Source organism: Watersipora subatra, chromosome 4 (assembly GCF_963576615.1).
Source record: "Watersipora subatra chromosome 4, tzWatSuba1.1, whole genome shotgun sequence".
Lineage (NCBI taxonomy): Eukaryota > Metazoa > Bryozoa > Gymnolaemata > Cheilostomatida > Watersiporidae > Watersipora > Watersipora subatra.
The window spans coordinates 41,852,365-41,867,852 of NC_088711.1; the positions used below are offsets into that span (position 1 = coordinate 41,852,365).

Sequence of the window (15,488 nt, forward strand, 5' to 3'; positions counted from 1 at the left end):
GAATGTTTCAAGATTAAAATCGATAAAACTCGATCGTGATTAAAACGCTCAGATGAGAAATACGTGCAAAAGGACGTCACTAGTTGTTATCGTTACGAAGATTGATATCGGCCATTGTGTTCAAGTTGCAGCATAACGAGTCTCTATCCTGTTGGCCTTCTGGCAACTATCGGCGTCAGGGTCGCACTTTTGACTGATCTAAGCATTTTAATCACGATTAAGGTTTATCAATTTTAATCTTGAAACATCCTGGCACTCAGATCACCTCTAACATAAAAAACAATCGCAAATGGTAGAAAAATATCGATACTTTCTAATAGAATCTACTAAAATGTTGTGTAAGTTCTTTTGTAAAGACACAAACTATGCAAGACTGTAGGGCTATTTGATAGGTTGTAGTCTCATCAAATATGATGAGACTACCTCACACTTTAATGAACATTTCCTGGTAGTGATCATTTTCTGCTTTAATTTTGCTAGAAATCACTACAAACCATACACCATTATAGATGCAGAATTTCCTAACAATTAATATGAAGTAAGTTTCTAGTAAGTTGCTATCAGCAATTGATATTTTTCAATTAAAATGCGGATTCAACTGACCTTGACAAACATCAAAAGATAGCCTAGTTATTTGCTTATTGCATTCTAAACTCATTAATATTGTCATACTATCGCTACATAAATAAAACAACTCTAGCAATAATCGATGGCACTGAAAAGAGCCATTTAAATGTGTAAACTAGCTAGATGACTATCGTAAAGATATATAACATGATGAAACTAACTCTATTACATCTACCATAAAGTGAGACTGAAAGGCTTTTGCTATATTTGTTGCTAACTGTATATATATATATATATATATATATATATATATATATATATATATATATATATATATATATATATATATATATATATATATATATATATATATATTATATATATTATATATATCATGTTGTTTCATTATTGTTGTATGGCATAAGCTGCAACACATTTTTATTTGAAGTGAAATTGTCGCCAGTAAAGTGATATATATACATATATATATAAATATATATATATACATATGAAATATGTAGTATATGTAGTACACATATTTTTTTTTCTTTTATTTTTGCTAAAATAAGAAAAATTTCTGCATCTATAATAATGTGCAATATTTGGTTATTAAATAGACTAACATGGATACAGTATAAGGGTGGCAAGATGAACAAAAGTGTTAATAACTGGGTAGTCTCGTAAATAAAAGATAGGAAATAACTCAACACACTTGGTGAGCAGCTCACGTTTCTAGAGATTGTTGGTTTCGCATTCTCACCTGCAAGTCTAGCCTTGTTAGATTTTTTACAATGGCAAGCAATAGCAGGGCTTTTACGCTTTTTCATGATTTGCTGAGGACACAGGAACTCTATGTTGCACTTCTGTGTATCTTGCATCATTTTGCGGTTTGTATGTGAATCAGACGATACAAATTGACTCAATGTATCTGGTCTTGTAAGCTAGGGAAAATATCATACCGGCATTTTACACAACTTTACGACAGTCGCCTAAGCTCTGTGATTACAGATAGCTCTATCGCATCTATGTAATGTCTGAATTTTTATAGAGCATGGGCTTTGACAGTATAAGGTGCTGGTAACACATAGAAAGTATTTAGTTGGACCGATGATATGAGCAATCGTTAAAGTTGACATCTGTGAATACCCATAGACTTAGATAGAGTCTATACAAACAGCTTCAATGATAAGCTATTGACATGGTGGTTGTTCCCTTGGTTAGAGACTTTGAACAAATCCTATAGCAATATTTACAGCATTCATTGAACACACTTGTTATTCAGTAAGCAGCCAATCAATGTAGTCTTCTCCTGTCTAGTAGCCAACCGTATTTACTCGGATCAGTCGTTTTACTTATTGCAGATGGTGGAATCTTGTCACCTCCCGCTGCAAAACCAGTGCATTTAACAATGGTCACTGAAGCAGTTCAACCTGATGAGGATGCTGATTCCAGGCAGGGTGGGTGCCATACGCCGTGCATAAGTTATAGGGTTCTACACTGATCTTTCTAAAAGCAAAATCTATCCTCCAAGATAAAAAAAGTCTAATCTATTTTGCAGGCTCAAAACTTCCCTCACTGTATAATTCACAAATATTATAAAGAATGTAACGATAACAGAATGTGATGATAAAAATGTTTAGAAACTGAGATAAAAAAAGAAAAGGCCATAAATAAATTGCAATTAAAGTATAATTTAAAAATGGACTTACACAAGATTTTTGTAGATTTTATCAGAAAGTATCAGTACTTTTTTATTATTTTTGGTTGTTTTTGATGTATTGGATGATCCGATTGCCAGGATTATTTCAAGATTTAAATTGATAAAATTTGATTGCTATTAAAACACTCAGATCAAGATCACTGCTACTACTACTACTACTACTACTACTACTACTACTACTACTACTACTAATACTACTATTACTACTACTACTACTACTACTACTATTACTACTACTACTACTATTACTACTATCACAACTACTATTACTACTACTACTACTACTACTATTACTACTACTATTACTACTACTACTACTATTACTACTATCACAACTACTATTACTACTACTACTACTACTATTACTACTACTATTACTACTACTACTACTATTACTACTACTACTAATACTACTACTACTACTACTATTACTACTACTATTACTACTATCACAACTACTATTACTACTACTACTATTACTACTTTTACTACTACTACTACTACTATTACTACTACTACAACTATTGCAAAGAGACCTACAGAACAGAGACGGGTAATGCTTCAACTTGAACATAATAGCTGATATCAACTATTGCAATGATAGCAACTATGCAAGGATGCCATTTTGCATGTTATTTCCTTTGAGCATTTTAATCACCATCAAGTTTTATCTATTTTATTGATTTTAATCTTGAAACATCCTGCCAATCAGATCACCTCAAACAGCAAAAACAATCGCAAATGACATAAAAATACCGATACTTTCTGATAAAATCTCCACAAGTTTTGTGCAAGTACATCTTCAACTCTTTAAGTGCCGAAACCAACAATGTCGTTATAAGAGACTTGTCCCAGCGTATTAATTTCATGAAACCCCAAATGTGTAGTGCATACGTATATGTATTTAAAGATTACAGGAGAAGCTTACTCCAAGATATTCCTTTTCAGTATGTGATGTAGAATCAAAGGTGTGAACTGCTCCATCTTTATGGCAGCACACTAGTATAAAATTTGATGTTCAACTTTCAGAAAAACTTATGCCCATCATAAGATGACTATTCAAAACAACGTTATAGGTAATGAATATATATTTTAAGGTTTAGCAGCAAATGTTGCTGCCCTCCCTCCTGAGGATGATTTTGAAACGATGGAAGAAGAGCTGCAAGAAGAATTTGATGATGGTCTGTCAGATAGAGACAACCCGCTGACCTCCAGCTGCGAAGAAGAAGAGGATGACGAAGAAAAGAAAAAGTACTCAAAACTTGAGGAAGACTTGGGAATGAATGAAAATATAGATCAAGAAATTCTTGACGATAACGAAGTACACAACCGAGGACATTTCGGAAGTAAATATGCAACCAACATCTTTTCACTGAAATGTTTACATTTATTATCACGACTTTATCTACAGTTTATTTGGCAGTTTTAGTTGTATTAATAGTGATAATCTTTTTTGAACCAAGACTAAAAAATTGTTAAAAATAATTAGCTATTTTTATTTCATTTTTTTGTTAGCGAACAATGAACGCACATCTGAAAGTCAGCCATTTGATGCAAACAATTATGAAAAAAAACATTGAAAATAATTATTTGTTTACTATAGCTAGCCAAAATAAATTTGCAACACTGTAGTAGACATTGGAGTGAGAAGTGAGCACAACATTGCCCTGCCCAACTACTTTTTAATCTGCCAATTGTGTGAGAAATACCCTTCAAATCTTAAAACATTGTTTTTCCTTTTTTATTGAAAAGCCTAAATGTTATGTTAAACAATCCAACAACAGATTTATTTGGTAAGCAAACTTTTTAATAACCTTGCTATTATTTAAGTTTTTTGACCTAACTTCATCATTGGCTTTGAATCTCAGGCTCTGCTGGGTGCCTAAAGCAAAAATATTTCTCCACTTTAGTTTTGTGTTGTGTTTGACCTTCCGTTTGACCCTAGATAGAGAAGCATTTAAGCTCAGCAGAGTTTAATTTTATCACTTTATTTTAGTTCATTTAGAAAGCCAAACTTACAGCGAGCCCTATATTGACATTAGTTTTTATGATCATGGGTTGACAACTCTAAAAGTAGGACACTGAGATTGTGCATGTAGATAGTAGTTTCAAGAGTTGGTGAGAATTATTTTGCAACAAATCTTATTCTGTCTTAGCTCACCAAACAACGAGGAGATGCAAAGATTGTGGGAGTTTGAATACGGAGGAAGTGATACACAGCAAAGAAGAGGGAAGGTCAAAAATACATAAGATACCTGAATGACATGTCACACATTAGCAGCAGTTCAATGGAGCAAGATTGGTACTTGCAGTTGATTGCTTTTGTGAGGGACGATGAGGAATTATCAGCAGGAGTCATCCTCTTTTTTCTAAAAAGAAGACTACTCTACAGATGACTTGATTGAAATGAAACAACATGTTAGCTAGAAAAATCTAGAAAGGAAAATGTAGTAGTTTTCTACTTACATATGGCGATACTTTCACGGAGCCATGAGAACATGTGTACATAATGTGTACATATACTCTTACAAAGGTGTATGTACATGTAAGTGCTATATGCCAAAGGTCATCAATCCTGCCAACTGAAATAAGAAGTAGGTTCATTTGTCAAAGAGTGAACTGCTAACACTCCATATTCTTTCATAAAGATGTGTAAAGAAACCGGATTAATTGGTGGACCAGAACTGCATTTTGTCTACAGAAAAACAAAGGTTTAGCTTTACAGAAGATTTCACCCATCAGAAGTAAAAAAATAACAAAAAACAAATATTATAGCCATTTATAAACAACATCGTTTGGAAAACCTTTCTGTTTGAATAAAAATTGTTGCCAATAAAGTAATATATATATAATAATACATATATAATAGTATATACTTATATATATGATATGTATTATTTACGGCATGTAAATATTTAAAAACTACTTTACAGATGACGTGACTAAAGTTAATTCGAAGAACATGTTTGTTAGAAAACCAACATATATATAGTATATATATTGCATTTATATATATAAATCTTAAAGTGTCTCATCGCTTGGTGTCTGTCTAGTTAAAGTGATTAAAGTCTAGTAATGAAAAGTCCATATCGCAAAAGATTTGATTTCAGAATCTTTAGTTCAAAAGGAGACAGGATATCTCATTAAGCTACGCAAGATGCAATGGGTTCATTGGGCAATATGAGTAATTATCTGAGTTGAAATACACCTAGCGACTCTGTGTTACACACAACGTCACTAAAGCTTGCTCTCACGGTTCTTATTAGTAAGTTTAGCAATACTAGCTTACTCAAATTAGCCATTGGCAACTACATTACCTTCCACTATAATTTTATATGAAGTTTTGTAATACCTGTGCAATATGTATATATACATATTTTTTAATACCTATATTTATATATGTTTCATATTATATATTTTTCATAGTTTCAGCAAATAGCATATCAGTGTCTTTGTTATTTTGACGTATTAAACTCACCAGCGACCAAAATTGAATACATGCCGTATAGAGTGGACGAAAAACATCATGCCCTATATCAGACGGCAAAAAAACTGCAAAACAGGGATGACATAAGCTGAGAATGCACTATATATATATATATATATATATATATATATATATATATATATATATATATACTGTATATATATATATATATAAATTGTTTCCTCACCCCGGATACCCCGTATGGGTGGTAATTTCTGCTCTAACTCGGGTCTCCTACCAGAGACCTGAGAGTTTGAGCACTCGCCTCAAGATCTTAGCTGTTCCCAATAGCGCACTTTTCTGCAACTCACTTGAGTTGATTGCTGTTGGTATTTGGGCAAGCCACATTTTATGCGCCGGTGTTATTGCGCCCAGTGCCCCAATGACTATTGGGATTACAGTTGTTCTTACATTCCAGCATTTTTCGATCTCTTCTCCAAGAGGGAGATATTTCTCTACCTTTTCTTTTTCTTTGCTGGCTATATTGTAGTCATTGGGTACTGCTATATCTATTATAGTAGCCCTTTTGTTCTCCTTGTCTACCACCACTATATCTGGTTGGTTTGCTAGGACATGCTTGTCAGTTCGGATGTAGAAGTCCCAGAGGATCTTAGCCTGGTCATTTTCATTGACCGTACCAGGAGCTTCCCACCAGTGTTGTGGTTTATTATGGTCATACTCATCACATAGACTTCTATACACAACACCTGCGACCTGATTATGCCACTCAGTGTATGCATTTCCTGCTAGCTGCTTGCATCCACTGATGATGTGTTGGATGGTCTCCAACACATCATCAGTGGATATATATGTAACATATATAGTGGATAACATATATATATATATATATATATATGTATATATATATATATGTTATATATATATATGTTATATATCTATATATATATATATATATATATATATATATATATATATATATATATATATATATATATATATATATATATAGAGCCAGCTCAATGCCAAGAACCAAGTCATGGCAACAAATACCTACGCACTGCCAGTAATAAAATATCCAGCAGGCATAATAAAGTAGACTGAGGAAGCCATCAAAGAAACAGATATAGCAACTCGTAAACTGCTGACCATGCATGGAGCACTCCACCCAAAATCTGATACTACTAGATTGTATCTTGATAGGAAAGATGGCGGTAGGGGACTCAAAAGTGTACAGCAGACATTGAAATTGGAGGAGCAAAGCATCAAAGCATATGCAGCCTCCATGGCCATTTCAGATAAGTTGCTAGCTGAATTTCAATCAGCTGCTCTTACAACGGACCTACGCCCTGATGATGAGGAAATTGACTGGCACACGAAACCTTTTCATGGTGCTTACCACCAACAAATATCTAAGATTGTCGATCTTCACCAGACATATATGTGGCTGAACAAAGGAGACCTAATGGCCAATACAATGTCGTTAATCATGGCAGCACAGGAGCAAGTACTCCCAACAAGGCAACTCCAAACGAAAATCTATCACATTAGAGACGATCCTAGATGCAGACTATGCAAAGATGCACCTGAGACCATCCAACACATCATCAGTGGATGCAAGCAGCTAGCAGGAAACGCATACACTGAGCGGCATAATCATGTCGCAGGTGTTGTGTATAGAAGTCTATGTGATGAGTATGGCCTTAATAAACCACAACACTGGTGGGAAGCTCCTGGTAAGGTCAATGAAAATGACCGCGCTAAGATCTTCTGGGACTTCTACATCCGAACTGACAAGCATGTCCTAGCAAACCAACCAGATATAGTGGTGGTAGACAAGGAGAACAAGAGGGCTACTAGTTTTTCAAGACAGGCTATAACAAAACAAACTAACTAGCCATTACTTATTATTCATTTTACATTTAAATACACTTGCAGTTGTTTTACTTGTCTCTTAATTTATTTGAACTCCACAAAACATTTTACTCATATGAAGTTTAAACGTTGGAATAGTAAAGGTTGTATATGGTAAATAAAAATAAATTTTTTGTTCAAAGAAGTTTTTATTACCACCAGCTCTCTAGCTAGTGTATATTTGAACATTTATATATATTATTTATATATATTGTTTTATTAGAAAGAAAGCAATAAAGAAACTACTTCATACTGATCTGTTGTCACCTGTTGCTCTTTTGGCTGGGCGGCCGTTAGATAACACATTTGAGGATTTCAGAAAAACACATTCAAACTAGTTGCCTGGTAATGTGCTCAAATCTCTACAGACTACCTTCGCTACCAATTCGCTGTTGTCATAGTTTTCTCACAACTGTGTACAAACTTTTGGAATCAGTGTTGTGTTTGACCGAGGAACACTTTAGCTCTGTTCAGAGCTTAACTTTATTTAGAATCCAATCTATTTTACAGCTCAAAGCCTTCGCGGTTTGCTTTCAATGTGCAAAGTTCTCTAATCTTTTGCTACTTTCTGTTTATATTTTACATTTCACAGTCTGATCTTTCTGATTATTCTAGTTTTTTAAAATTAAACGAAATATTTAAGATAGTAAAGAAATAATTCTACTTGCCAGTTATTGGGCAGCGCAAGCTAAAATTTATGGGCTACTAAAGTTTGATTGCATTTTTGATTACGATAGTTTTAGTTGTCAAGTTTAAGTCACTCACAGAGTGATTGATTCCTCTTTACAGATTCCAAATGACTCACATTAACAAACTCTGACTGACTCACACTTACATACTCTGAATGACGAACTCTTACAGGTGCTAATGACTCACAATTATGTGCGTATGTATGTCTGTATGTGTGTGTCTGTGTGTGAGTGTGCGCGCATGTGTATGTGTTTAAGTGTATGTGCGCATGCATGTGCTTGTTTGTGTAAGTGCGTGTAGGCGTGTAAGTTGCTCAAAGGTGTTAAGATGCGTGAAAAAGTGTATGCATGTGTCAAAGAGGTGTGTGTGGTGTGTGTGTGGTGTGTGTGCGTGCGTGCATGCGTGCGTGTGTGCGTGTGTGCGTGTGTGTGTGCACATGTGTGTGTGTGGGTGTGTGTGTGTGAGCAAGTGTGCTAGTGGTTGTGTGTGTAAGTATTGTCATGTTTATATAGCCTAATTGTAGTAAGGTAAGTTTATATTTGTATTTATATGTCTATTTTTATATGTCAGAAAGTTCTGAGTTTGCATATTCAATGTAGACTTCTCTCTCACACTGAATATCAGTATAACTGAAGAACCTGCACACGTGTTTGTCTACATTCTTGATACTACCTACACAATTATTACGTACTTTTTACTGTTGAATCTGTTGGAATGTAGTTCGCATGTTTTCTAATATCATGTAGTGTATAATTCTATTCATGTTTATTGCGAGTCAGACTATAGATACTGAGATAGATTATAATCACCAGTTAATGCCTTTGAAATCCATTCTATATTTGGAGACAATTTAGTACAGTAATATATTTGAACAACTTTACAAATGTTAAAAATTACTAGGCGAGCTCAGTAATTTTTTAAAAATTGTAACACTAGATTTAAAAAATATTAAACCTGTCTAACTAAGCTGACTGTTCTCAAAATTTGACATATCTAATGACATTTCAGAATTTTGCCCTAAACTTCATTTCTGTTGTCTTCATCGATTCGCCATAGCCTTTAAATGAATGCCAATTGATCCCATCGGCAAAGGAGCTGTGAGTTCCATTCAGATAGTCACCATTTAAGTTGGCATGATGACATGCTTTGTACCACCAGGCTCCATGGTATCTTATAGCGCAGTTGTTACCCCATGTATCATTGTCTACATCTCTAGTTGTAAACTTTTGTCCATTAGATTGTGCAGTCAGACTATCCCCTTGATTCAAAAGAACACAAACTCTGACTATATACAGTATATATGATTATTATTATTATATATGATTCAAACTATTATTTAAACATAAACTAACATCTGAGGTAAGCATGTAACAGTTCCATGTAAGGCCTAAAACAATATATGATTTGTTAAAGTATGTTGTTGTTTTTGCAGAATACAGTTTACTCTAAAAATTACTTCTTGCATAATGCAAAAAACTAAACTCTAAGAGCAATAATTAGATATTTTACTACACTGAATTACCCTTTCTCTTTGAATTTGTTCTAAGTTTCATTAATAAATTCATTTAGCTTTAAGCCCTCCATTTATGATTACTAAATATTGATTTCTATTTTTTATTCAGTACTGTAAAAAACTAACAGAAATTTTAAAACAATAAGAAAATTTACAGCCCTTATAAAAAGGTTTAGAACATGTATTGAAAACTTTTCAAGATGGATTAACTTATAAATTTTGTGCTAAAAAACAAGGATATATTATTTTTGTGTTATTGCAAGCAATTATATCTATAGCTGACAAATGATCTCACTCGCAATTTCTGTACAAGTAATGACCCAAGTAATTTTGTTAACAGTTTGGGGAAAGTTAAGACAACTCCAACATAAAGATTCTTCAATTGTATAAAAGTTTTATAATCAAAGTAATCTTTTTTTGAAATAAGACCAACAACTCACTTATATACGGTCAGTTATGTGGTCAGTTAGACTATGATTTACCTGCCTCTCCACTGTATTCAGACACAGTGAGGGTGTAGTGACTAGACTCCTCACTCACACTGAATACGCCATAGGCAGCGTGGGCTCTCTCATTGTCTACAGTTTCTAAATCCACCCTCAACTCATTGGTATCATGTGCATTCAACAGCTCCACCAAGTTCTCATTGCCAAGCCAATGTTCTCCATTAACATCACCGAAACCAAGTTTGTAGTTCTGCCAATTTCTGTAGAAGTCTACAGAGCCATCCATTCGTCTCTGAAAAACCTGAAGAAGAAGAAATTATTATTCTAATATACTAGTCATCATTTTTGTCAAATCAGTAAAAAATAAAAAGGACACTGTTCGTTTTAAAGATACAGACTTTTCTATCATTAGGCTGTACAGCATGATGAGGGGAAAAGATGCATCATTGAAACCGACAGCTAAAACTTGGGTACACACTTTGCTTCAAACTAATTATGTTTACTTACAGGCTTGTGTTGAGCATTCCTTATTAGCTTCACATATACTTAAGTAGTTAGCTTTTTGATAGTGATTTACACTAACAGTATGTACATATTTTTTATATTTATGCATACATTTATACATAAAAATAACTAGAGTGTTGGAATAGGTTAAAGTTACTTATTCTTTTCAAGGTCGATATTTTTCTCTGGAGTCATGACAGGTCTGTTTTATGTTTCTGTCTGTTTCTGCATGAAACTACATTATTGTGCAGAAACACAATATAATATATTATTATATAGATATTATATATTATCTATATAATGGTATATTATATACAGAATATACTATATATAACATACCGTTTATATTGTATATATATATATGTTTATAAAGATATTTACATATTATATATATAAGTGTATAGATAATTATATACTGTTTATATATCATTTATATATAGGTGTAGATAACAGTATATAAACAGTGTATATCTAGAGTTAAACAATTTTTGACTAATATTCTTTTGCGGCAACCATATATAGTTATTTATTTATATATATATATAAAGAAATATCTTAGCTGTTCCCAATAGCGCACTTTTCTGCAACTCAGCTGAGTTGCAGAAAAGTGTTATATATATATAAATATATATATATATATATAACACTTTTCTGCAACTCAGCTGAGTTGCAGAAAAGTGCGCTATTGGGAACAGCTAAGATCTTGAGGCGAGTGCTCAAACTCCCAGGTCTCTGGTAAGAGACCAGAGTTAAAGCAGAAACTACCACCCATACGGGTTAACCGGGGTGAGGAAACAATTATATATATATGGCTGCAGCATATATATGTATCTACATATTTATATATATATATCTTTATCAAAAGTAAAGCCTGCTGGAGAAGTAGTAAGAATGTCTGCTGGCAAATCTGCTGGTAGTAACAATGTTTTTAACACTTGCAGTAACTTACCTATATATAGTCGTGTATGCTAACAGTGTTTAAACATGTAAACATTCTTGTCATGATTGGCTCATTGATTCTACGTTTAAAATTGAAATAAAAAGTACACCAATTAAATTTCAATTTATATTAAAATGTGAGTAATTATAAAATGGTACAACAAAATAAAAAGAATTGTTTCTTCTACTAATAAAATCATTAAAATTGTTTACCAAGAAGTATATCTATTTCATTACAAAATTGATTTAATAATTTATTTAAGATTGGAATAGATTTAGTCTATGACACCTGCTATTGCTGGATAATCCTGAGTTGATAAATCTCAAATATATTATTTGCATTTCTGTTGTGTAGAGACGTTTTACAAACCATATGAGGCGAGTTAGATTAAAAAACTATGAGGAATACTTGTTATGGGACTAGAGTCTCACGATTTCCAAAAAAGAACCAGATGATTCGATTTGATATTGCAAATAGATGATGCATAATATATCGGGATATGAAGTAAAAAATGTGTAAATTTTTGTTAGTATTTATTTGTATATTTTAATTTAAAAAGAAACCTTTTTGCATTTGTGATAATTAGAAAAAGTTATTCCATGTATGCCAGTGTCAGTGGAAGACCATGGAATGAGCTTATTATAAGACTAAAATGCCAGTGCGCTTTAGTTCCAGTATCACTCACTTTAAAAATCATCAGATGTATGATAAATCAGCATTACACAATTATATCAGTTATATGGTTGGCGATATAACTCTCAATGGTGACGATTTTCAAATCGTCGGCCTTAAAAATCACCCCAAAACATTTAGTTGCCATCCATATTTTAAAGCTCTACTTGAGACATTGAGAAATGATCTAGACTTCTAGAGTATCTTTTAGCTAGAGAGAAAACAGCTGAAGCTCTATTATTACATAATACCAAAACTCAAACAGCGACAGCACGCTGGATGCTGTGAGTTAGCTTACCGTCCATCCACCAGAGTCGGTTGTCTGATCACAATAGACTTCCAAAGAGTATTCTGCTCGACCGCGAGGGTAAACTGTGTAGACGCCACTTCTGGTAAACTCTTTGCATCTCAAGTCCATACATGTTTTAGGAAGGCCTCCAGAAACCAAAAACTCATGGCAATATTCCTTGGAAGAATCACTACACTGTTAATATTTACAAAAATACAGACTATTGTAATTTAATGTTGCATCTGAATATTAATGCAATTTAAATCGTCTCAAATCATTAAAACTTGAGAAGAAATGCTTGTTTTTAATCAATTGGTATAATATAGGTGGGATGTTTGTACGCGCTTCGTTTCAACGAACTAAGATTTGACTAGCTGATCATTCAATGAAATATGTATTGCTATGTACTTACAATAAATCACTTACTTTATGTACTTACAATAGATTATTCACTGTAGGTACTTACAATAGATTATTTACTGTACATACTTACAATAGATTATTTACTGTACGTACTTACAATAGATTATTTACTGTATGTACTTACAATAGATTATTTACTGTACGTACTTACAATAGATTATTTACTGTACGTACGTACAATAGATTATTTACTGTACGTACTTACAATAGATTATTTACTGTACGTACTTACAATAGATTATTTACTGTACGTACTTACAATAGATTATGTACTGTACGTACGTATGTACAATATATATACCAGATCAGTAGCTCACTTTAATTGTTTAATGACCACTTTCATTTGCTTAAAATTTTACCATTGTGACTTCCCTTTATGTCAAATAGCTAATGGAAAATAGATCACAAATTGAATAATTAAATATTATAATTAAAATAAATATGGCAAACAGTAATTTTTTAGCACTACATTTACTTTAAAACGAATAATATTTGAAAACTCAAAAGCATAAAGAAACTGAGCATAATAAATCATTTCTATGAATGGGTTAGTGGCATTCCAACTTGCGCAATGATTTTTAGAATTTTTACCCACAATATGTCTCATAGAGGTTAGTAAAGTCGTATCATAAGCAATGGGTCGTTTTGGCTTGTCCACCGATCTACAGAGAGTGAAAGTGTGTCACTCTAGGGTGTATAGCAACGGTCACAGTGTGAAATCTATATTTCTCCATAACTATTATTATAACTATTATTATAACTGTTATTATAACTATTATTATAACTGTTATTATGCCTACTATTATAACTATTCTTATAACTATTATTACAACTATTATTATTACTATTATTATAACTATTATTATATCTATTATTATTACTATTATTATAATTGTTACTATAACTATTACTATAATTGGTACTTCAAAGATTCTATATATTTAAAACTTGCAAGTGCATGTTTTTATTTCATCAATTATTAAAAATATAACATTATTCAAAAGTTACGATATAGTTACAATATTGATTAAATGAAAGAAAACTCAATGGAAGCCTAATTCCTGCATATTAAGATATGATGAGGCCCACATGCGCAGTGCTACTGCAGTTAGTCCACGCACTGGGCCTATAGGAGTTGGCATAACTCAGCAATAAAAACAACATTCACCATCTCATCAAATAGTAGGCTGGTCTTGATTAATTTAGGTTTAACAAGACATCTTTTAACAAGTGGCCTTTGACATCTTTTTTAAAGCCACCAAGTGTTGAAATTTTATATAAGTCTATTGGGAGACTGTTCTATTGTGATGTAACTCTGTATTCAATTGTTTTTTGCCGGAAGTAGTATAAAATACTAATAATGGTAGTTTGGTTTTCAAAAATTTAGTATTATAGGGAGGATCCTTTTTTACTGTATAATCATTTGAATAAAATTTTGAATGTGCTTGTATGCCACTTGTATTTCTTTTGCCATTTATTACTTATTAGTTTAAAAATTATGAAAATTGAACAACAGTTTTAAAGATTGAACAGTCCAGATTAGCAAAGTAAAATTATGATAACTTATATAAACTTACATCTGTCGTAGCCTCAACAGCAAAGCTGACGGCAAAGATGATCACTAGTGTCCAGGGTAAGTGCTCCATTGTGCTTCTTGTAGAGAACAGCGAATATGCAAGAATTTATATGATTTTGTGCCACCATGTGCTGAAAGCTGCTCCATAACCAATGACAGGATGCAGGTAGCGTTGACACTTTTCAGCCGCAACCCGCTTGTGTAACATTACCGCAGACTCTGTTTATAAGCTATATTTTGGTTTCTACCAGTGTTTTGAGTGGTTAGAGTTTGGGCTGTCAAAATTTAACAAGGTCTGTGGCAGTTAAATAATCATAAACAGCATCCTAAAAATAAGGGCTAACAGATTTATCAAGTTTTCTATGGTAACTGTTTGTTACTAAGCCAACTCGGTAGTTAAGCTGTAATTACACAGCATTCAGTGCATCTTGATTTCTGTAGAGCTTCCCACCGTAATAGAGAGAGTGTAAATATGTAGTAAAGTTGGTGGAGTTAACTGGTTTGGTGGTGTTAACTGGTTTGGTGGAGTTAACTGGTTTGGTGGAGTTAACTGGTTTGGTGGAGTTAACTGGTTTGGTGGAGTTAACTGGTTTGGTAGGGTTAACTGGTTTGGTGGGGTTAACTGGTTTGGTGGGGTTAACTGGTTTGGTGGAGTTAACTGGTTTGGTGGGGTTAACTGGTTTGGTGGGGTTAACTGGTTTGGTGGAGTTAACTGGTTTGGTGGGGTTAACTGGTTTGGTGGAGTTAACTGGTTTGGTGGGGTTAACTGGTTTGGTGGTGTTAACTGGT

At 33.1% G+C, this 15,488-nt stretch overlaps 1 protein-coding gene across 2 annotated transcripts; it reads right to left on the reverse strand.

The window, feature by feature from the left end:
* Positions 1 to 9,152: 9,152 nt before the first annotated feature.
* On the reverse strand, positions 9,153 to 14,834 carry LOC137393085 (fibrinogen C domain-containing protein 1-B-like). 2 transcript variants are annotated; one of them, XM_068079492.1, is made up of 4 exons: positions 14,701 to 14,834; positions 12,710 to 12,877; positions 10,332 to 10,596; positions 9,153 to 9,594 (listed from the first exon to the last, which is right to left on the reverse strand). In XM_068079492.1, the coding sequence occupies exons 1-4, from the start codon at positions 14,767 to 14,769 to the stop codon at positions 9,341 to 9,343; spliced, it is 756 nt and encodes a 251-aa protein (XP_067935593.1). In that variant the 5' UTR covers positions 14,770 to 14,834; the 3' UTR covers positions 9,153 to 9,340. The 2 variants fall into 2 exon arrangements, with proteins under 2 accessions (XP_067935593.1, XP_067935592.1); XM_068079491.1 differs by having other exon boundaries at positions 12,710 to 12,895; positions 14,701 to 14,784.
* Between the last annotated feature and the right edge of the window lie 654 nt (positions 14,835 to 15,488).

Excerpts from the sequence above, each read along its gene's own strand:
- LOC137393085 (XM_068079491.1), bottom strand. The coding sequence starts at position 14,769 with ATGGAGCACTTACCCTGGACACTAGTGATCATCTTTGCCGTCAGCTTT. Across the intron at positions 10,597-12,709 it reads CCGACTCTGGTGGATGGACG|GTTTTTCAGAGACGAATGGA; the intron begins GTAAGCTAACTC and ends CTTCTTCTTCAG. Across the intron at positions 9,595-10,331 it reads TGAATACAGTGGAGAGGCAG|GGGATAGTCTGACTGCACAA; the intron begins GTAAATCATAGT and ends TTTTGAATCAAG.